Raw genomic sequence first — 23,624 nt, 5'->3', positions numbered from 1 at the left:
GGACAGTTGTGACTTAGAATATGTGGACAACTACAAATACCTAGGTGTCTGGTTAGACTGTAAACTCTCCTTCCAGACTCATATTAAACATCTCCAATCCAAAATTAAATCTAGAATCGGCTTCCTATTTCGCAACAAAGCCTCCTTCACTCACGCTGCCAAACATACTCTGGACTACCGATCCTCGACGATGTCATTTACAAAATAGCCTCCAACACTCTACTCAGCAAACTGGATGCAGTCTATCACAGTGTCATCCGTTTTGTCACCAAAGCCCCATATACCACCCACCATTGCGACCTGTATGCTCTCGTTGGCTGGCCCTCGCTACATATTCGTCGCCAGACCCACTGGCTCCAGGTCATCTCTAAGTCTTTGCTAGGTAAAGCTCTGCCTTAACTCAGCTCACTGGTCACCATAGCAACACCCACCCATAGCACGCGCCCCAGGAGGTATATCTCACTGGTCATCCCCAAAGCCAACACCTCGTTTGGCCGGCTTTCCTTCCAGTTCCCTGCTGCCAATGACTGGAATGAATTGCAAAAATCGCTGAAGTTGGAGACTTATATCTCCCTCACTAACTTTAAACATCAGCTATCTGAGCAGCTAACCGATCGCTGCAGCTGTACACAGCCCATCTGTAAATAGCCCATCCAATCTACCTACCTCATCCCCATATTGTTTTTATTTACTTTTTTGCTATTTTGCACACAAGTATTTCTACTTGCACATCATCATCTGCACATCTATCACTCCAGTGTTAATTTGCTAAATTGTAATTACTTTGCTACTATGGCCTATTTATTGCCTTACAGTTTGTGCAAATGGAGTAAGGAGGTATGTAGATTTTTCTATTGTGTTATTGACTGTACTTTTGTTTATCCCACGTGTAACTCTGTGTTGTTGTTTATTGTCGCACTGCTTTGCTTTATCTTGGCCAGGTCACAGTTGTAAATGAGAACTTGTTCTCAATTGGCCTACCTGGTTAAATAAAGGTGAAATAAAAATAAATAACACAGATGATGCAATCTCTATTGCACTCCTCACTGCCCTTTCCCACCTGGACTAAAGGAACACCTATTTGAGAATGCTATTCATCGACTACAGTTCAGCGTTCCACACCATAGTGCCCTCAAAGCTCATCAATAAGCTAAGGATCCTGGGACTAAACACCTCCCTCTGCAACTGGATCCTGGACTTCCTGACGGGCCGCCCCCAGGTGGTAAGGGTAGGTAACAACACATCCGCCATGCTGATCCTCAACACAGATGCCCCTCAGGGGTGCCTGCTCAGTCCCCTCCTGTACTCCCTGTTCACTCATGACTGCATGGCCAGGCACAACTCCAACACCATCATTCAATTTGCCGATGACACAACAGTGGTAGGCCTGATCACCGACAACGACGAGACAGCCTATAGGGAGGAGGTCAGAGACCTGGCCATGTGGTGCCAGGACAACAACATCTCCCTCAACGTGATCAAGACAAAGTAGATGATTGTGGACTACAGGAAAAAGAGGACCGAGCACGCCCCCATTCTCATCGACGGGGCAGTAGTGGAGCAGGTTGAGAGCTTCAAGTTCCTTGGTGTCCACATCACCAACAAACTAACATGGTCCAAGCACACCAAGACAGTTGTGAAGAGGGCACAACAAAACCTATTCCCCCTCAGGAGACTGAAAAGATTTGGCATGGGTCCTCAGATCTTCAAAAGGTTCTACAGCTGCACCATCGAGAGCAATCTGACTGGTTGCATCACTGCCTGGTATGGCAACTGCTCGGCCTCCGACCGCAAGGCACTACAGAGGGTAGTGTGAATGGCCCAGTACATGACTGGGGCCAAGCTTCCTGCCATCCAGGACCTCTATACCAGACGATGTCAGAGGAAGGCCCTAAAAATTGTCAGACTCCAGCCACCCCAGTCATAGACTGTTCTCTCTGCTACCGCACGGCAAGTGGTACCGGAGTGCCAAGTGTAAGTCCAAGAGGCTTCTAAACAGCTTCTACCCCCAAGCCATAAGACTCCTGAACGCCTAATCAAATGGCTACCCAGACTATTTGCATTGCACCCCCCCTCCCCCTCTTTACACCACTGCTACTCTCTGTTGTTATCTATGCATAGTCACTTTAATAACTCTACCTGCATGTACATACTACCTCAACTAACCGGTGCCACCGCACCCTGACTCTGTACCGGTGCCCCCTGTATATGGTCTCACTATTGTTATTTTACTGCTGCTTTTTAATTACTTGTTACTTTTATTCTTATCAATATTTTTTTTAAACTGAATTGTTGGTTATGTGCTCGTAAGTAACAATTTCACTGTAAGGTCTACACCTGTTGTATTTGGCGCATGTGACTAACATTTTATTTTATTTTAAATTATTTAAGACTGAGACTCTCTCCAATACAAACCAACATTGCAGAGTTATGTGCATCCTTTCAAGCACACCCTTCTCATTAACCTGTGGTGAGTTATTCACAATTTTAGATGAACAAATAAGGTTTTATATGTAAGATGGTTAAATAAAGAGCAAAATTATTGATTATTATTATTTGTGCCCTACGAGCCGGGTTGAAACAAAAACTCACACTCACTCTTATGTTTAATAAATGTATCATATAGTGTGTGTGTGGCAGGCTTACAAGATGGCAAAAAACAACATTTGATAGTGCGCTGACCCTGGTGCTAGAGGGGGTACGCAGCTGGAGGTTGAACGTTTGAAGGGGTACGGGACTATAAACAGTTTGGGAACCACAGGCCTAGCCAATGGCTGACTTAGCTAGCTAAATTTATCTCCCCAGAGACCACCAAAGAAAATCCTGATTGGATATTTTTTCTCTTCAGCGTTAACCCTTTCCTTTCTAACAAAAAAACTGAAGAATCAGAACATCATTGAAAATAATATTATTATTATTTGTAATTGTATTTTATAAATCCTTAGCCTTTCCCTGAAAGCGGAAAAGGCCCTCATTGTTCGCCACTGTGTTTGGGTTAGTAATAATTTGTAGAGCGGCTCTATTCGCCTTCAGAATGCTTTTTTTTTTTTCCAACATTCTGAACGTCTAAAGAATTCACGTTCTTCTGAAATATGAACACAGAAACACTGGACATTTTGAATTCTTATTATGGTGGCGGTTTGACAAAATTACAATCATGGTCCTGAATTCGACTCACATTTTTCTGGTCCCTGACCACTCTACCCCCCTCCCAGTCTCGGTCTTGACTCTGTCTCGCCCTCCTCCGGTCTTGAATCGGTCTCGCTTTAGGTAGTCTCGAACTCAACACTGAGTCTTTTAATGACAACTAGTACAAAACATATCCATAATTGTGCACATTTTCCATCATTTTCGATGTAATTATTCAATTTCAAAGTAAACAGGATGGGACTCTTATCCTAAAGGATTCCAAAAATCTGTAACCCGGATGTACTTAGACTTCTTGCCTGCCTCACAGCGGTCAACAAAGCTATTCTTTCAACCACCTCAGTAGCTTGCTAGCCAACGTTAAACCGAAACATTGACGGTCATTTTTGGGAACATTAGCTAATCTTAGTGTTTTAAACACACGTCTGTTTACGTATCTACTGGATAAGTTTAACCCAATTTGCTTAATATATTTGCAAACCTGTTAAGATTGATACTGAGCCTAGCACTCGGATAGTAGCTAATGCTAGCTAGCTAATATCCCTGACCATGAGCTCATTAAATTACTCCCCCCCTGCTAAAGAAGAGGAGGTCTGTTGCACTGAGACCGAAGCTCTGGGGATGAACATTGTCGTGAAAGAAGAAGATGAGGGTGTTACAGTGAAGGGAGAGAAAGACGCTTTCAGAATTAAAAAGGAGGAAGAAGAGGATATTACAGTGAAAGAAGAAGAGAACGTTACAGTGAAAGAAGAGAAAGCACATTTTGGGCCAGAAGAGGGGATAGAGGCTGTCACAGTGGAAGAGGAGGAGGTAGAAGCTTTCAGAATCAAAAAGGAGGAAGAGGAAGATATCACATTGAAAGAAGAGGAGGAGGATGTTAGAGTGAAAGAAGAGAAAGAACCTTTTGGAATGAAAGAGGAAGAGGGGATAGAGGCTGTCACAGTGGAAGAGGAGGAGGTAGAAGCTTTCAGAATCAAAAAGGAGGAAGAGGAGGCTATCACATTGAAAGAAGATGAGGAGGATGTTACAGTGAAAGAAGAGAAAGAACCTTTTAGAGTGAAAGAGGAAGAGGAGGCTCTCTCAATAAAAGAGGAGGAGGAAGACATTTTGGGAGTGAAAGAGGATGATGAGGAAGAAGGAGAGGAGGAGGAGGAGACAGAAGATCCGATTAACACCAGTGAGTACTGTCTTAAAAACAGGGGCACAAACTCTGCAGTTGTTGAACTGTGTTGTTTTTAAAGGGCGTTCTATTGACGTTCTACACATGAATGTTGTTCTTTACTGAAGGATTCTGCGATCGGTCCTTGCATTTTTTTTTTACATTTAAATTAGTGATATATAGGCCTAGCGATTCTTTCTTGGAGATTATAAACAGGGTGGTTGGAGCCCTGAATGCTGATTTGCTGAAAGCTGTGGTATACCATGGGTATGACAAAACATACATTTTACTGCTCTAATTAAGTTGGTAACCAGTTCATAATGGCAATAAGGCACCTCGGGGGTTTGTGGTACATGGCCAATATACCACGGATAAGGGCTGTATCCAGGCACTCCGTGTTGCGTCGTGCTTAAGAACAGCCCATAGCCGTGGTATATTGGCCATACACCACACACCCTCGGGCCTTAATGTTTAAATATATCCTCATTTATAAATGCCCTATGAGCTTAGTTCAACTGTCATAGTTCCCATCAGAACCCAAAATATAGGTTAAGTGTACATTAAGCCCACAAAAATCTAAATGTAGACATTTCTAACGTATACAGCCCTAATGTTCCTAAAAGAAAGTGGAGCTAAAATTAAAGATGAATCGTTCATGTTTAGTTTGATAAATAAAATATGTGAAATGTCCGGACTGGGCTTAATAGGTACAGAATGTACCCATTAAATAATACATTTGAAATCATTTCCAGCTGTTAAAAACAGACATTTTGTTATCTTGAATGATAATCACCGCCACTGAAGTTATTGAAATCATTTATTTATTACTATTCATCATGGAAGTAGCACTCATAACAAGGGGTGTCCAATCATATCCGCAGAGATCAATTTGAGACCAGGCTTTTGTTCTTGCCAACCAATACATACCTGATTCAACTTATAAACCAATCAAGACTTGATTAGTTAGAACAAAAATCTGCAACCGCACCGGCCCTCTGTGGATAAGAACCACCGCGCCGGCCCTCTGTAGATAAGAACCACCGCGCCGGCCCTCTGTGGATAAGAACCACCGCACCGGCCCTCTGTGGATAAAAACATCTAATTTCAGAGAGCTCGGGAAGTTGTTCCACATGAAGGGTGCAAAAAACCTAAAATCAGCGTTACCCAACTCTGTTGAGACCTAAGGAGCCTCCAGGGTTATCCAAGCCTGAGACCAGGTTTGGTCATTTGTTAGTCTAAATTGAATTAATAGTGATAGATTCATAGGAAGTTTCTACATGAGTGCTTTGTAGATAAACACAAGAAAATGCTCTCCTTACATACAAAGAGGCCCAACCCAATTTTTGATACGAAACACAATGGTGAGTTCTAGAACCATCCCCAGTAATAAACCTAAGGGCCCAATGGTGAGTTCTAGAACCATCACCAGTAATAAACCTAAGGGCCCAATGGTGAGTTCTAGAACCATCACCAGTAATAAACCTAAGGGCCCAATGGTGAGTTCTAGAACCATCCCCAGTAATAAACCTAAGGGCCCAATGGTGAGTTCTAGAACCATCACCAGTAATAAACCTAAGGGCCCAATGGTGAGTTCTAGAACCATCACCAGTAATAAACCTAAGGGCCCAATGGTGAGTTCTAGAACCATCCCCAGTAATAAACCTAAGGACCCAATGGTGAGTTCTAGAACCATCACCAGTAATAAACCTAAGGGCCCAATGGTGAGTTCTAGAACCATCACCAGTAATAAACCTAAGGGCCCAATGGTGAGTTCTAGAACCATCCCCAGTAATAAACCTAAGGGCCCAATGGTGAGTTCTAGAACCATCACCAGTAATAAACCTAAGGGCCCAATGGTGAGTTCTAGAACCATCACCAGTAATAAACCTAAGGGCCCGTCATGCCAAACAGTGTCCCCCTCTACGTCACAATGGGATTGGATAAACTATTAGCGTCCGTTGCTATATCAACGGTGTGTGGACCTAATGATTAGAATTTTGGAGATCATTACAGCCTAAATGACATTCTTTTCATCATCGTTATGCAAACAAGGCTGATTTTCGCATACAATTTTGCTGTTTAAACAAGTTTTGTTTAGCTAATAAAATGAAAACATTAATTCTAAAAAAAAATTGGTACCTTGTTAACATTTCAACATGAAATCCACGTCTTAAACGTTGCTACGTTTCGTAAATGGCAAAGGAAACGTGTAATCTGCTTGACACATTAAAGTTACTTACCTCACAGACCAGGAAGTGAGCTAATTTCCACTCCATTCATATGGAAATCCATTTAATTCATACACTGGCTTGTCTGGCTGTCATGTTTATATTTTAACCTGAACTTCCCTTATCAACACTGAAATAATATCATTTCACTAGTCCTCTATTATGATAGAAACAAATAGATCTCACATAGCTCATATATGTATCTATTGTAGGTCCCTGGATACAACAATGAATAATGTGGAACAAATAAGGATACCTTACATTAATGAACACCCTGTGAAACATCTGTGAAAACCAACCTGGCAATATTTAAGATTTGAATACATAAACTTTGATTCGTTTTTGGTATTGTTGTGCCATTAATTTATTTTCACAGATTTTTTTGTTGTTGGGTGCACTCTATATGGTAGACTAAAATTCTAAAATTCTGGAGTGTGGAATTCTGCCTGTCACTTTGTTCTCAGAAGGGGGACTTGAAGAGGGAGACGGCAAAGTCCAGGCATTGCTGCTCTGTTTGCTCTGAGTGTTTGCAGTGTTTTTAGATAATCTGTGTATCTCACATAGTATGTGCCCAGTATGACAGAGCAAGAGAACTTTCTTAGCAGATAATGACAACATGACAATAACAGTAGCTGATAGATGATGTCATGAAAAGTTGGAGGGTGGTTGGTAATGGAGGACATCAGGTGGATCCATGTCTGAGTGTTGGGCAGAACCCCTAGGTCCTGGAGAACAGGAGCAGAGTTAAAAGGAACAGGGTAGGAGACAGACGTAAACAAGCAAACACACAGGTTACACTTTACTGGTGAGAAAATTTGATGGATTAGTGCAGTGTTATAAAATAAATTAACAGTGGGCAATCATTTTTACCTGGTGAAAATCCTCCATGTTCTTCTCAGTCCGTGCCTGAAGAAAGTACTCGAAGGTGTTCTGATCTGGTTCCACAACTTCCACCACATCCGGTGGGGTTTCAGTGATCTGAAAGTACGTTATACAAAAATAGCAAAAGACTAACAACAACACTAAGTCAGTCACACATTTGAAAGACTACAGTATATGTAATAAGTGTATGTACAATTGCATTGTTTACCTCGGTCAACAGCTGCGGCTCCCGTCCGTACTCGGCCTGGATTCTGCTGTTGTGTGCAAAGAGAATTACCTTCAGGTTGTTCTCCCACCGTTCCTGGTACCAATCAAGGAACTTGCCCATGGCAGTCTTCAGGGTCTGGTTGGTCCATTCGTCAAACCTGGAAGAGGGGGTTGGAAAGGGATATCTATTGACAATGTAAGATATTGAAATATGTCTGATTTTATGTACCATGAAAAAACAAATTGTAAAAAAATGAATAAAACAAACCATTGGTGACAGAATATAACCTTTAACATCCACGTTCATGACCTCTGTCACTCAAGATGACCTCAGGAGAACCGTGGGTGTTGAAGATGTCCACAATCGCCTTGGAGGTGGCCTCGCCAGTCTCGTCCATGATGGGTATCATACAAAACAAAAAAAATCTATTTTTGGTTCCAAGCACCCTTTTTAATGGGTTACAGAAGGGAATTTAGAGTTCAGCACATACTCTTCCTGTACTGACCTTAATGGGTATTGCCTCCACCCGCTTGGTAAAGTGATTGGTCGCCGTCAGACACCAGCGGTTGCCATTCCTGGATTCAGTGAAGGGTCCGATGAGGTCCACCCCTAACATTTAAACTGTTAGAGAGAAGATTACTTTATTCTGACCCGAATCTGTGTCACACAGTATGCAGATGTTCATATTTGTAAGGATACTGACACACACACACACACACACATTCTATAGTATTGAGCTCTGCTGTAAAAAGAAACCATTACAAAACAACTTATTAGGGTAAAATTTGAATTGGGACACTTACCGATCATGTGCCATGGTGAAACAAGTTTGATGGGCTTCAACTCCGGCACCACAGTCTTCGCCCTCTCAAACTTCTGGCAGGCTAGACAGGTACTGACCTTTTAAGCAAAAAAAGTGACAAATTGAAACATTGTGTGCTCTCTGATATGACATTAATTGAAATCATAATAATTTCAGATATAATAGAATGTGATTGATAAACTAAAAGGTTATTTCACTTGCCCAGCTGTCCACCTCCTTGGTAATTCCCTGTCAGAAGGAAGCGTAGGTTGATTTTGGCATTCATGCGCTTCACTCTGAAATTACCAGCATGCATCTCGGTCAGCACGGCCTCCTCCTCCTTAGTAAAAATCACCCTCCTGTGTGGCTGGCCATCCATTCCCAGGTAGGTAGATATGATTGCCTAACAAGTTGGAAGAGAAGAGTTGTTGAAATACTCAAGTGTAAGTATATTTGCACTGCTGTCTTTCTCTCTCTCCATCTCTGTCTTCCACTCTCTTCCCACCTGTCTCACTTTCATCCGTTCTTTCTCACCCCCCCATCCAGTTGATTGATCAGATTTAACTTATAGCTAGACACCTCTATGACATACAGTTGGAGTCCGAAGTTTACATACACCTTAGTCAAATACATTTAAACTCAGTTTTTCACAATTCCTGACATTTAGTCCTAGTAAAAATTCCCTGTTTTAGGTCAGTTAGGATCACCACTTTATTTTGGACAAGATACAGGCATCCAAATGATTATGGTGGATCCCACCCTCCTTATAGAGCCTCCTCTGCTTCCAAAAGGATGTCAAAGTTGCCTGCAAAAGTTACACCTGGGACGGGGAGGACAAAATGGTGCCGTAAAGAAAACACGTGTTTCAGAGAGCTCCCGTGGCATTCATTAATTTTCTTTCTTTATATTCATCTTTTAGCTTGAAAAAGTGGTAGAAAACCCTAATCCGAAATAAGTTACCCTACAATGTGTCTTGATGGCTATTTCTCAAAAGTTTCCGACAACATGCCCAGCAGACCTACTAAGAACTCGACCAAAACCAATACCCCGTGTAGGAGGAGCTAACTAACGTTAGCGAAGCTAATACCACCACCTAAGTAGATATGCAGGAGGGTCTAACTAAAGGTAGCGAAGCTAATACCACCACCCCTGTAGATGTGCAGGAGGGGATAACTAACGTTAGCGAAGCTAATACCATTGCGGATCCAAGCACAATGGACCTGGTGATTCAAAAGATGACTGATAACATTACTAAAGTGATCGATATCAAGATAGGAACGGTCTTGGAAGCAATAGCTGGCCATTCAGCCGAACTACAGAAAGTTGTCAAGCATGTTGATGAGGCGGAAGAATTGCTACTGTGGAAACTTCAACTACATCAATGGACACTAAGATAAAGGCACTTGAGAAACAGGTGCGCAAAATGGCCTGCGAACATTGATGACTTCCACGACCAGTGGTTAGAAAGTTCCACAACTTCACCGACAAGCAGCGCATCATGGACGTGGCCAGATGCATCGGTTCTGACGATATTCAACGCCAAGGTCCAAGGGTCTCATTCTTCAATGATTACTCCGCAGAGGTTGTACGAAGACGCAAGGCATTTGATGAGGTAAAGGCTCAACTCAAGAGAATGAAGATGGACTACGCACTGCTGTACCCGGCCACATTGAAGATTATGGTCAACGCCTAAGAAGCTTTACACACCTGAAGAGGCTGCTGCGTTTATTGACTCTCGGGTAAATAACTTTACTCTGCACCTTTGCAGCATTGGATAACTTTTTTTTATTCAAACCTGGTCATGAAGCAGTGATGTGAGTTCAAGTGGGTCATGAAGCAGTGATGTGAGTTCAAGTGGGTCATGAGGCAGTGATGTGAGTTCAAGTGGGTCATGAAGCAGTGCTGCGAGTTCAAGTGGGTCATGAAGCAGTGATGCGAGTTCTCAAGTGGGTCATGAGGCAGTGATGTGAGTTCTCGAGTGAGTCATGAAGCAGTGATGCGAGTTCTCGAGTGAGTCATGAAGCAGTGATGCGAGTTCTCGAGTGAGTCATGAAGCAGTGATGCGGGTTCTCGAGTGAGTCATGAAGCAGTGATGCGGGTTCTCGAGTGAGTCATGAAGCAGTAATGCGAGTTCTCATGTGGGTCATGAAGCAGTGATGTGGGTCATGAAGCAGTGATGTGGGTCATGAAGCAGTGATGTGGGTCATGAAGCAGTGATGTGGGTCATGAAGCTGTGATGTGGGTCATGAAGCTGTGATGTGAGTTCTCAGGTGCTCTTGTTCAGGAACATTTGTATTATTTTTTCTTGCTACAGTAACTGCCACCATAGCTCAGACTGAGATCTGTGTCAATCTATATTGGTGCCCAGGCTTGGTGGAGGAGCCCCAATCTTCTTTTTATTTTTTGTATTATTATTTTTTTAACCTTTATTTAACTAGGGAAGTCAGTTAAGAACAAATTCTTATTTTCAATGATGGCCTAGGAACAGTGGGTTAAATGCCTTGTTCAGGGGCAGAATGACAGATTTTTATCTTGTCAGCTCGGGGATTCAATCTTGCAACCTTCCGGTTACTAGTCCATCGCTCTAACCACTAGGCTGCCTGCCGCCCCATTGATTTTCATATGTATAAACGACAAGGCTATAGAGTGGTTATGCAGACTTAAGAGTCTACTTTGGAGAGTTGAAATCCCCTGCATGTTAGCTAGTGGGAAATCCCCTTTTGGAACCTTACATGTTTATTTTTCTGGTGTAGTATAGTTCCGGTTCAGGGTTCATATAGTTTATTTAGGCTCGGTGAGAATGAGGAGAGTTCAACACATGGGGAAAGATACCACCCTATGTTTACAGTAGGATTCAGTCTGCATATTGGTTGGTCAAAGTGCAATGGCAGGTAACAGGCTGTGTTTATGTACATGGAACATTAGAGGGAGCTTTAACCCCAGCTACCATTCCTAATGTCATCCATTTTGTTGTTCTGAGCTACCATTCCTAATGACATCCTGTTTCAGCCGTTCCGAGCTACCATTCCTAATGTCATCCTGTTTGTTCCGAGCTACCATTCCTAATGTCATCCTGTTTCAGGCGTCCCGAGCTACCATTCCTAATGTCATCCTGTTTCAGCTGTTTCGAGCTACCATTCCTAATGTCATCCTGTTTCAGCCGTTCCAAGCTACCATTCCTAATGTCATCCGGTTTCAGCCGTTCCAAGCTACCATTCCTAATGTCATCTGGTTTCAGCTGTTCTGAGCTACCATTCCTAATGTCATCCTGTTTGTTGTTCCGAGCTACCATTCCTAATGCCATCCTGTTTCAGCCGTTCCGAGCTACCATTCCTAATGTCATCCTGTTTCAGCCGTTCCAAGCTACCATTCCTAATGTCATCCTGTTTCAGCTGTTCTGAGCTACCATTCCTAATGTCATCCTGTTTGTTGTTCCGAGCTACCATTCCTAATGTCATCCTGTTTGTTCCGAGCTACCATTCCTAATGTCATCCTGTTTCAGCCGTTCTGAGCTACCATTCCTAATGTCATCCTGTTTGTTGTTCCGAGCTACCATTCCTAATGTCATCCTGTTTCAGGCGTCCCGAGCTACCATTCCTAATGTCATCCTGTTTCAGCCGCCCCGAGCTACCATTCCTAATGTCATCCTGTTTCAGCCGTTCCGAGCTACCATTCCTAATGTCATCCTGTTTCAGCTGTTCCGAGCTACCATTCCTAATGTCATCCTGTTTCAGCCGTTCCAAGCTACCATTCCTAATGTCATCCTGTTTCAGCTGTTCTGAGCTACCATTCCTAATGTCATCCTGTTTGTTGTTCCGAGCTACCATTCCTAATGCCATCCTGTTTCAGCCGTTCCGAGCTACCATTCCTAATGTCATCCTGTTTCAGCCGTTCCAAGCTACCATTCCTAATGTCATCCTGTTTCAGCTGTTCTGAGCTACCATTCCTAATGTCATCCTGTTTGTTGTTCCGAGCTACCATTCCTAATGTCATCCTGTTTGTTCCGAGCTACCATTCCTAATGTCATCCTGTTTCAGCCGTTCTGAGCTACCATTCCTAATGTCATCCTGTTTGTTGTTCCGAGCTACCATTCCTAATGTCATCCTGTTTGTTCCGAGCTACCATTCCTAATGTCATCCTGTTTCAGCCGTTCCGAGCTACCATTCCTAATGACATCCTGTTTCAGGCGTCCCGAGCTACCATTCCTAATGTCATCCTGTTTCAGCCGTTCCAAGCTACCATTCCTAATGTCATCCTGTTTCAGCTGTTCTGAGCTACCATTCCTAATGTCATCCTGTTTGTTGTTCCGAGCTACCATTCCTAATGTCATCCTGTTTGTTCCGAGCTACCATTCCTAATGTCATCCTGTTTCAGCCGTTCTGAGCTACCATTCCTAATGTCATCCTGTTTGTTGTTCCGAGCTACCATTCCTAATGTCATCCTGTTTGTTCCGAGCTACCATTCCTAATGTCATCCTGTTTCAGCCGTTCCGAGCTACCATTCCTAATGTCATCCTGTTTCAGGCGTCCCAAGCTACCATTCCTAATGTCATCCTGTTTCAGCCGTTCCGAGCTACCATTCCTAATGGCATCCTGTTTCAGCCGTTCCGAGCTACCATTCCTAATGTATCCTGTTTCAGCCGTTCCAAGCTACCATTCCTAATGTCATCCTGTTTCAGCCGTTCCGAGCTACCATTCCTAATGTCATCCATTTTGCCGTTCCGAGCTACCATTCCTAATGTCATCCTGTTTCAGCCGTTCCGAGCTACCATTCCTAATGCCATCCTGTTTCAGCTGTTCCGAGCTACCATTCCTAATGTCATCCTGTTTCAGCCGTTCCGAGCTACCATTCCTAATGTCATCCTGTTTCAGCCGTTCCGAGCTACCATTCCTAATGTCATCCTGTTTCAGCCGTTCCGAGCTACCATTCCTAATGTCATCCTGTTTCAGGCGTTCCGAGCTACCATTCCTAATGTCATCCTGTTTCAGCCGTTCCGAGCTACCATTCCTAATGTCATCCTGTTTGTTGTTCTCCATGTGTTTCAGTGCAAACTGGGCTTAATAGGAGCATACTGGGCTTAATAGGAGCATACTGGGCTTAATAGGAATGGCAATGATTTATTTATTTTCATTTACATTCTGTATAGAGAGTGCTTTTTGTGCTACTGTACCCTTTAAACCCACCTGAGATAATTGTCAAATTTACAAAAAAGGCATCTATGTATATTTAACAGTAAAATAAGCCAAAATGCATAGAACCATTTAAGCTGTGAAAGCCTGAGATCTATTATCTTGTTGTGGTTCACGTATAATAGCAAGTTATGTTGCTACTGTATATCTATATCCAGACTGTATCACAACCGGCCGTGATTGGGAGTCCCATAGGGCGGAGTACAATTGGCCCAGCGTTGTCCGGTTTTGGCCTGTGTAGACCGTCATTGTAAATAAGAATTTGTTCTTGCCTAGTTAAATAAAGGTGAAATAAAAAAATGTAAAAAATTTGACTGACGTGGTACGACTGCTAGCATGAAAAACCCATCTGTTCAAAAGGGCAAGAAATAGTAATTGAATTGAAATTATTTTGGGCAATAGACATATACAACAAAATGCACAATGTGGACCCGGAGGATAGCACTTGAAAGTATTAATTAAAACGCCTATTTCCAAAGTGGTCCTAAATGGTAAAAACAATAACATATAATGATTAAAAGACAAGACAAAATTACAAACAACCATAAATACATTAATTTATATTGACATCCTAAAAAGTGGACTATTCACTTTACTTCTTCCTAACCTTAAAAATCAACCATCTTCATTTCACATTAAAACAATCTATTAATTGCACATCATACCGATCCTTCAAATAATACACCTGACCAGCAGTAGGGGCACAAGGGGCAGTGGAGTGGTTTCTCTTACTTAGACAACCTTGTCCAAATGAAAAACTTTGCCTGCTATTTTAACTTTTTATTTGCTTGATCTCCAAGGGAAGGCTATTCCATAGACAAATGCCTGTATGGAAAAAAACGTTCTCCTCGCAGTACTGTTTACTCTTGGGATTTTACAAGACATAACACTAGCTCTGGTACTGTGACTGTGTTGGTTATAGACCATATCAATGTTATTTTTCCATGTAATCTGGGGCACGATCATTTAAGATGTCAAACATATGATTAAGTTTAAGTTGGTCCACTCTAGACTCCAAAGGCAACAAGCCCACCTCCCGGAACTCCTGTACCCCTATGTGGGTCCTAGGGGGGACATTCAGCATATACCAGATAACATTATGTGGGTCCTAGGGGGGACATTCAGCATATACCAGATAACATTATGTGGGTCCTAGGGGGGACATTCAGCATATACCTGATAACATTATGTGGGTCCTAGGAATGACATTCATCATATACCTGATAACATTATGTGGGTCCTAGGAATGACATTCATCATATACCTGATAACATTATGTGGGTCCTAGGAATGACATTCATCATATACCTGATAACATTATGTGGGTCCTAGGAATAACATTCATCATATACCTGATAACATTATGTGGGTCCTAGGGGGGACATTCAGCATATACCTGATAACATTATGTGGGTCCTAGGAATGACATTCATCATATACCTGATAACATTATGTGGGTCCTAGGAATGACATTCATCATATACCTGATAACATTATGTGGTCCTAGGGGGGACATTCATCATATACCAGATAACATTATGTGGGTCCTAGGGGGGACATTCAGCATATACCAGATAACATTATGTGGGTCCTAGGGGGGACATTCATCATATACCAGATAACATTATGTGGTCCTAGGAGGGACATTCAGCATATACCAGATAACATTATGTGGGTCCTAGGGTGGACATTCAGCATATACCAGATAACATTATGTGGGTCCTAGTGGGGACATTCAGCATATACCAGATAACATTATGTGGGTCCTAGGGGAGACATTCAGCATATACAGTTGAAGTCGGAAGTTTACATACACTTAGGTTGGAGTCAATAAAACTCGTTTTTCAACCACTCCACAAATTTCTTGTTAACAAACTATAGTTTTGGCAAGTCGGTTAGGACATCCACTTTGTGCATGACACAAGTAATTGTTCCAACAATTGTTTACAGACAGATTATTTCACTTATAATTCACTGTATCACAATTCCAGTGGGTCAGAAGTTTACTTACACTAAGTTGACTGTGCGTTTAAACAGCTTGGAAAATTCCAGAAAATTATGTCATGGCTTTAGAAGCTTCTGATAGGATAATTGACATTTGAGTCAATTGGAAGTGTACCTGTGGATGTATTTCAAGGCCTACCTTCAAACTCAGTGCCTCTTTGCTTATCATGGGAAAATCGAAAGAAATCAGCCAAGACTTCCACAAGTCTGGTTCATCCTTGGGAGCAATTTCCAAACGCCTGAAGGTACCACATTCATCTGTACAAACAATAGTACGCAAGTATAAACACGCAGCCGTCATACCGCTCAAGGAGGAGACACGTTCTGTGTCCTAGAGATGAACGTACTTTGGTGCGAAAAGTGCAAATCAATCCCAGAACAACAGCAAAGGACATTGTGAAGATGCTGGAGGAAACAGGTACAAAAGTATCTATATCCACAGTAAAACGAGTCCTATATCGACATAACCCGAAAGGCCTTTCATCAAGGAAGAAGCCACTGCTCCAAAACCGCCATAAAAAAGCCAGACTACAGTTTGCAACTGCACATGGGGACAAATATTGTACTTTTTGGAGAAATGTCCTCTGGTCTGATGAAATAAAAATAGAACTGTTTGGCCATAATGACCATTGTTATGTTTGGAGGATAAAGGGGGATGCTTGCAAGCCGAAGAACACCATCCCAAACGTGAAGCACGGGGGTGGCAGCATCATGTTGTGGGGGTGCTTTGCTGCAGGAGGGACTGGTGCACTTCACAAAATAGATAGCATCATGAGAAAGAAAATTATGTGGATATATTGAAGCAACATCTCAAGACTTCGGTCAGGAAGTTAACGCTTGGTCGCAAATGGGTCTTCCAAATGGACAATCACCACAAGCATACTTCCGAAGTTGTGGCAAAATGGCTTAAGGACAACAAAGTCAAGGTATTGGAGTGGCCATCACAAAGCCCTGACCTCAATCCCTTAGAAAATTTGTGGGCAGAACTGAAAAACCGTGTGCGAGCAAGGAGGCCTACAAACCTGACTCAGTTACACCAGCTCTGTCAGGAGGAATGGACCAAAATTCACCCAACTTATTGTGGGGAGCTTGTGGAAGGCTACCCAAAACATTTGACCCAAGTTAAACAATTTAAAGGCAATGCTACCAAATACTAATTGAGTGTATGTAAACTTCTGACCTACTGGGAATGTGATGAAAGAAATAAAAACTGAAAAATCATTCTCTGCTATTATTCTGACATTTCACATTCTTAAAATAAAGTGGTGATCCTAACTGACCTAAGACCAGGATTTTTTACTAGGATTAAATGTCAGGAATTGTGAAAAACTGAGTTTAAATGTATTTGGCTAATGTGTATGTAAACTTCCGACTTCAACTGTACCTGATAACATTATTTTGCACGACCTGCATTCTCTTTTTCTGCTTTTTTGATAGCCCACTATACCAAGCAGAGCAGGCATTATCAAAATGACACCGAGTCAAGGTTGAGACAAGCAGTTTCTTAACTTTAATGTTAAAATGTCTAGTGTTACAATATAAACATTTCAATTTGTTTGCCATTTTAGAAAGAATTTTAGCAGCAATTAGGTCTCCAGAAAGGGATTGATCTAGGGACACACCAAGATAAGATACAATTGTTTTAGATTCAAACTCCTTGCCTGCACAGTTTACTGTTATCTTGTCAGCCCAGCCCTAAGCAATCTACATTTTGTTCCAAACAATATCGATTCAGTTTTTCCCAAATGTAGTGACAATTTGTCAGACAACCAATCTCTAACAAAATGCAATTCCTTACTCAGGGTCTCCTCTATGTAATCTGTATCCTTCCCTGATACCAGTATGGCTGAATCATCAGCATAAAGCAGGAGTTTGCCCTTTACTGTATCTGGCATATCATTAACATATATAAGAAATAGGAGAGGCCCTAAAATGGATCCCTGCGGTACTCCACAGGATATTTATTTGGCCTCTGACAGAACATCACCAACATTACATACTTGTGTTCTGTTGGTCAGATAAGATCTAAACCAATTCACTGCTACATCATTTAGATCCATGCATTTCAGTTTCATCAGGAGAATATCAATGTCCAAAGTGTCAAAAGCTTTCTGAAAATCTAACATGACCATACCTGTATAGTTCCCCCTTCTCACTTTCCTGCTTAATGAGGTCAAAAAGGTGGATAAGGCAAGTATCAGTGGAATAAGCTGTTCTAAAGCCAGATTGGAGTCCATAAAGAAGTTTGGTGCTCAAGAAGGTATCCCTGAAGTTGATTAAAGATTACGATTTTGTAATTTGAATTTGGCGCGCTCCAACTTTTACCGGATGTTGTCGATTTTCATCCCGTAATCGGGATCCGTGCGCGTAAGAGGATTTATTAAGCGTAGTAGATTGTTTGTCCTCTGTTATCATGCACAGCTCAAACAAATGATTTGTGATACCTTTGCTATGGTAAAAGTTGTTAATGAAAGACTGGCCATAGTGTTCAGAGCAGATGGGTAACTTCTTAACCAGAGATGAGGCTATAGTGGTAAAAAAAATATTTTGCAACCTTTGCCTGGTCATAACATAAAACATCCAAGCCAATACTACAGGATTTTACCTAATGGGGAGTTTTTGAGCCAATGTCCTTTAAAAAGTTCCACAGTTTACAAGGCTGATGTAAGTTGTCATTAACGGCATCTATATAGTGTTTTTGATTTGGCCTTATCCATTTTCTATCTTGCCTGGTTTCTACAGTTAATATAACTGTCATAATCTTGTTGTAGATTTTGTCCTTCTGAATCTGACCAGGTAGCGATCCCTTTTCCTTATGAGGTCTAAGATCTCGGGAAGTGATCCATTTCCCTGACCGCTGTTTGATTCGAATTTGTTTAATCGGAGCCAGAGAGTCGAGTGCAGACAGAAACAGATCTTTAAAAAGATACCAAGCTTAATCAACATCGTCACAGTTTAGTACATGAGACCAATCCAAAATTCCACGGACCTCTAGAAAACGTTCTTTTGAGTATTGTTTCATAGACCGTACCTTCATGTATTTATTACCTGTCTCTAGTAGCATTTTGGATGTCTTACAGGTACAGTAGGTTACCATATGATCACTAAAACCAATATTTAAGACTCCTGACTGACAGATGTTCTCTTGATCTGATACAATAATCAAATCCAGTTGACTTACTGTCAATACACACACGGGTTGGCTCAACAAACAGTTGTTTTAGTCCAAATAACTGATTTAAAGTTATACAGGGCATTTACTAGTGTACTTTTCCTAGGTGGTAACTGCGCATTTGTATTGAAATCGCCAAGCAGAATACATTCCCTATCAGCCAATATACATTGTGATCACAGCAATTCGATTCAAGTAAATCATAGAAGTGATTCTGCTTAGAAGGCCGATAGCAGAAACACCAACAAGTATAGGATGACATTTAGGAAGAAGTATAAAAAACACGCCGCCACTGTTTCGGTTTCGGGTCAATTCTATGAAAGATATAACCCGGTAGCTCAACCTCATCGTCCTCAATTGACCCATCGATCCCTGTCACAGTAACTACTGCAGCCCGGCTGTAAGAAGCAAGGAGTTTTAATTTCTCTAATTTCGGCAGCAGGCTCCGTGCGTTCACATGGATAAAATGAAGTCCTCTCCAATTGAAACAGTCAAACATGTCATTTTCTGTGCCCACTACTGATACATCGACTATCTCATCTTGATTACACTCATCATCCCTGCTTGTGTCCAGCATCCCAATGTTTGGCACCGCATTTACCCAGCATACATTGCAAACAAGCAAAATGTTACTTTGAGACTTTACAGCTTCATCACATGACAAGGGGTTGATATCTCCACACTTTATGTAAACAAATGTCACAAGCCACCGCTTTTGAATTCTTCCTTATGGTCTTACCACAGTTTGGGCATAGTTGTTTAGCTTGCTTTGTGGTGTTTGGGCCGGGGGGGGGGGGGTGTACATCGCCACAGAGTAGCAGGCTGAAGGTAACAAGCAGCTTGTTGGAGTTGACACCTGGTCTCAGCATCGCTGCAGCATTTCCTGTGTACATTCCCCCGAGCAGCTCAGCTGTTCCCGTAGGAAAGGTGATATCAGGTAAAGTTGTTCATAGCCGAAGTTCACAATATGAAAGGGAAGATTTACATCCACGTCTTCCGGTGTAGGTTGAACGGGAGTTTGGGATAATCGCCATGTTTGAATTGTAGAATAAATCAGAAACGCCAAACTAATGGCAAGAGCCATAATATATCAATATAATAACAAGATGCAATCATTTAGCTGTTAGTGAGAAGAGCGAAAATCTATCATGATAATTATTGTAAATGTTGAAACGAATTGATCCAAGCAAGGCAAAAGCTTTCTCAGCATTACCACAAAAAAATGGAAGGGGAAGGAAGTAGATCTATTATCTTGTTGTGGTTCACCAAGTTATGTTGCTACTGTATTGACTGACATGTGGTATGACTGCTAGCATGAAAAACCCATCTGTTCAATTAGCAGGAAATAGTCATTTCCCAAGTGAAAGGAAGTAGTATGCCATCATGTGCATATATCAACACATTAATCTCTTCATTTTACATTAAGTATTATAACTCTTCTAACAAGGTACTAAAAATATCTGGAAAATGTGTTTATCTTGAGTGTCACCTCAACACAGGTAATTTTTTTTTCAGCTTTGAAATTGTCACCGAGTAGAAACTTACACAACTGTCAATAACTTAATAATAAAACATCTGATTGGCTTAGAATAAAAAATGGTATGGATACAGCAACCACATTAACTGGTTGAAACGTGAAATAGCACAAAATGTTAATTTTATTTATTTATTTGAATCCAAAGTTGGAAGTGGGCTTAATAGGTACACTTACCCTAAGCTTGTTTTACTCCATTATTTGTAAACAATGTAGGCCTAATTGTAAACAAAGAGTTATTCACTCAACATGGTTACAACTATAATTTTGCATCCATAGCGCTGTCAATGAATTTGAGCGGTTACATTTCTCTAACCCCCATCCCTCAGCTTTATACCAAAACTGTGGCAGGGTGGTCACTTTCTGGCAGGATGTTGTTTGAACTGCAGATTGCCCCTTTAGATCTAGTAGTCTGCCAAATAACAATAATGTATCCTATACTGACTAGTCTATTTATCCATTAGGTCTAATACATGTATCCTATACTGACTAGTCTATTATCCATTAGGTCTAATACATGTATCCTATACTGACTAGTCTATTATCCATTAGGTCTAATACATGTATCCTATACTGACTAGTCTATTTATCCATTAGGTCTAATACATGTATCCTATACTGACTAGTCTATTTATCCATTAGGTCTAATACATGTATCCTATACTGACTAGTCTATTATCCATTAGGTCTAATACATGTATCCTATACTGACTAGTCTATTTATCCATTAGGTCTAATACATGTATCCTATACTGACTAGTCTATTTATCCAGTAGGTCTAATACATGTATCCTATACTGACTAGTCTATTTATCCAGTAGGTCTAATAAATGCATTACAACAATACGTTTAATAGTGTTTATATTAGCCTCAAAGTGCTACAGCCACTCTGTGATGCCCTTTTATTGAGATCTAGTCTAGATTAAACCTCATAGGAAGACAGTTTTATCATGTGGTTTCATTCAGGTCTCTCTGTTTAACCAAATACTCTGTCTTTGACAGGAGAGAGACCAGACTCGCATTCTGAAAGCGGGACGAGTCCTTCAGAAGAACCAGACCCAGAGACATCCAAACCAGCAAGAGCACACCACTGCTCCCAGTGTGGAAAGAGATTTATCCGGTTAGGGCACCTGAAAGAACATATGAAAACACATACAGGGGAGAAGCCTTATCACTGCTCCCAGTGTGGAAAGGGTTTTGGACAGTCAGGGCATCTAAAAGTGCATGAAAGAAGACACACTGGAGAGAAGCCATATCAATGCTCCCAGTGTGAAAAGAAATGTTTCTCACCAGGTGACCTGAAGTCACATGAGAGAACACACACACAGTCTTTAGAGAGGCATTTCCAATGCTCTCAGTGTGGAAAGAGATTTATCCAGTCATCGCATCTGAAAGAGCATGAAAGAATACACACAGGAGAGAAGCCTTTCCAATGCTCTCAGTGTGGAAAGGGTTTTAGATACTCAGGGCATTTAAAAGTGCATGAAAGAACACACACTGGAGAGAAGCCGTATCAATGCTCCCAGTGTCAAAAGGGTTTTTTCTCACCAGGGGACCTGAAAAAACATGAGAGAACACATTTAGTAGAGAGGCCTTTCCAATGCTCTCAGTGTGGAAAGAGATTTATGCAGTCAACACATCTGAAAAAACACAAGAGAATACACACAGGCGAACAACCATTCCAATGCTCTCATTGTGGAAAAAGTTTTACCCGTTTAGGAAACTTGAAAACGCATGAGATGACACACACAGGAGAGAAGCCTTTCCACTGCTCCTTCTGTGGAAAACGTTTTACCCATTTAGGGAACCTGAAAATGCATGAGATGACACACACAGGAAATAAGCCTTTTCACTGTTCCCAGTGTGGAAAGGGTTTTGGACACTCAGGGCATCTAAAAGTGCATGAAAGAACACACACTGGAGAGAAGCCATATCAATGCTCCCAATGTGAAAGTAAATTTTTCTCTTCAGGGGACCTGAAATCACATGAGAGAACACACACTGTAGAGAGGCCTTTCCAGTGCTCTCAGTGTGGAAAGAGTTTTACCCGGTTAGGGAATCTGAATATGCATTTGAGAACACACACAGGGGAGAAGCCATATCACTGCTCAGACTGTGGAAAGAGATTTATCCAGCTAGGGGACCTGAAATCACATGAGCGGACACACACAGGAGATAAGCCTTTCCAATGCTCTCAGTGTGGAAAAAGTTTTGCCTGGTTAGGGAACTTGAAAATGCATGAGAGAATACACACAGGAGAGAAGCCTTTCCACTGCTCCTTGTGCGGAAAGAGTTTTACCTTTTTAGGGACACTGAAAAAGCATGAGATGACACACACAGGAGAGAAGCCTTTCCAATGCTCCCAATGTGGAAAGAGTTTTACCCAGTTAGTGAACCTGAAAAGGCATGACGCAACACACACAGGATAGAATCCTTTCCAATGTTCTCAGTGTGGAAAAACATTTTCTCGGTCAGAGGACATGAAATCACATAAGAGAATAGAGGCTGTGTTCTGACTTATAATTTTGACAAACTTTTTGTGCTTTGGTTTATGCCACATTAAATAAAATTGTATGTAAGAAAAAGGATAGCCTTACTTTTTTTCTTAGTTAATTTCTTTCTCAAAACATGTTCACATCTAAAATTAGAATATATTTTGCATGTATTTGATTTTGATTATGAATTTTGATTGATTGTACCCTTAGTGTTCATTATATGTTTTGGATATTGTTATTTAAAAATGTAATTAATCATTAATGTGCTTTTCTTGATTCTGACCTTTAACCTCTTGAATTTAGTCATTGTGTTTTCATCGAGTTCATTTGTGTAGTAGTTATCAAGCTAAAGGTGATAATTAGATGACATTGTTCTGATAATTGTTGACATGAAAAAACATTTACTACCTCAGTGTCCATCAGTACTGTTCCATCAGATAAAACACAGGTGCTGATTTGTAAAAATGATTTGACTATTTCAACATTTATCTGAATAAAAGTAAAAGGGATATTTTTTTAACTGTGTGGATGTTCATTATATACATCTACATGATGTATTGTTACACCATGTAGGAGCAGTATAGACCTAGTCTGTTCATTATATACATCTACATGATGTATTGTTACACCATGTAGGAGCAGTATAGACCTAGTCTTTTCATTATATACATCTACATGATGTATTGTTACACCATGTAGGAGCAGTATAGACCTAGTCTGTTCATTTTATACATCTACATGATGTATTGTTACACCATGTAGGAGCAGTATAGACCTAGTCTTTTCATTATATACATCTACATG

The 23,624-nt window shown here is 41.2% G+C and overlaps 1 protein-coding gene across 2 annotated transcripts; it reads left to right on the top strand.

Moving 5' to 3' along the window:
* Positions 1–3,020: 3,020 nt before the first annotated feature.
* LOC106564017 (uncharacterized) lies at positions 3,021–23,340 on the top strand. Of its 2 annotated transcripts, none has more exons than XM_045690541.2 (2): positions 3,021–4,324; positions 21,328–23,340. In XM_045690541.2, the coding sequence occupies exons 1-2, from the start codon at positions 3,697–3,699 to the stop codon at positions 22,752–22,754; spliced, it is 2,055 nt and encodes a 684-aa protein (XP_045546497.2). In that variant the 5' UTR covers positions 3,021–3,696; the 3' UTR covers positions 22,755–23,340. The 2 variants fall into 2 exon arrangements, with proteins under 2 accessions (XP_045546497.2, XP_045546498.2); XM_045690542.2 differs by lacking the exon at positions 21,328–23,340 and adding an exon at positions 7,637–13,142 and having other exon boundaries at positions 3,029–4,324.
* Positions 23,341–23,624: the final 284 nt, after the last annotated feature.

This window comes from Salmo salar, chromosome 12 (genome assembly GCF_965601325.2).
Source record: "Salmo salar chromosome 12, fSalSal1, whole genome shotgun sequence".
Classification (NCBI taxonomy): domain Eukaryota; kingdom Metazoa; phylum Chordata; class Actinopteri; order Salmoniformes; family Salmonidae; genus Salmo; species Salmo salar.
This window is presented reverse-complemented; position numbering and strand designations above follow the sequence as displayed.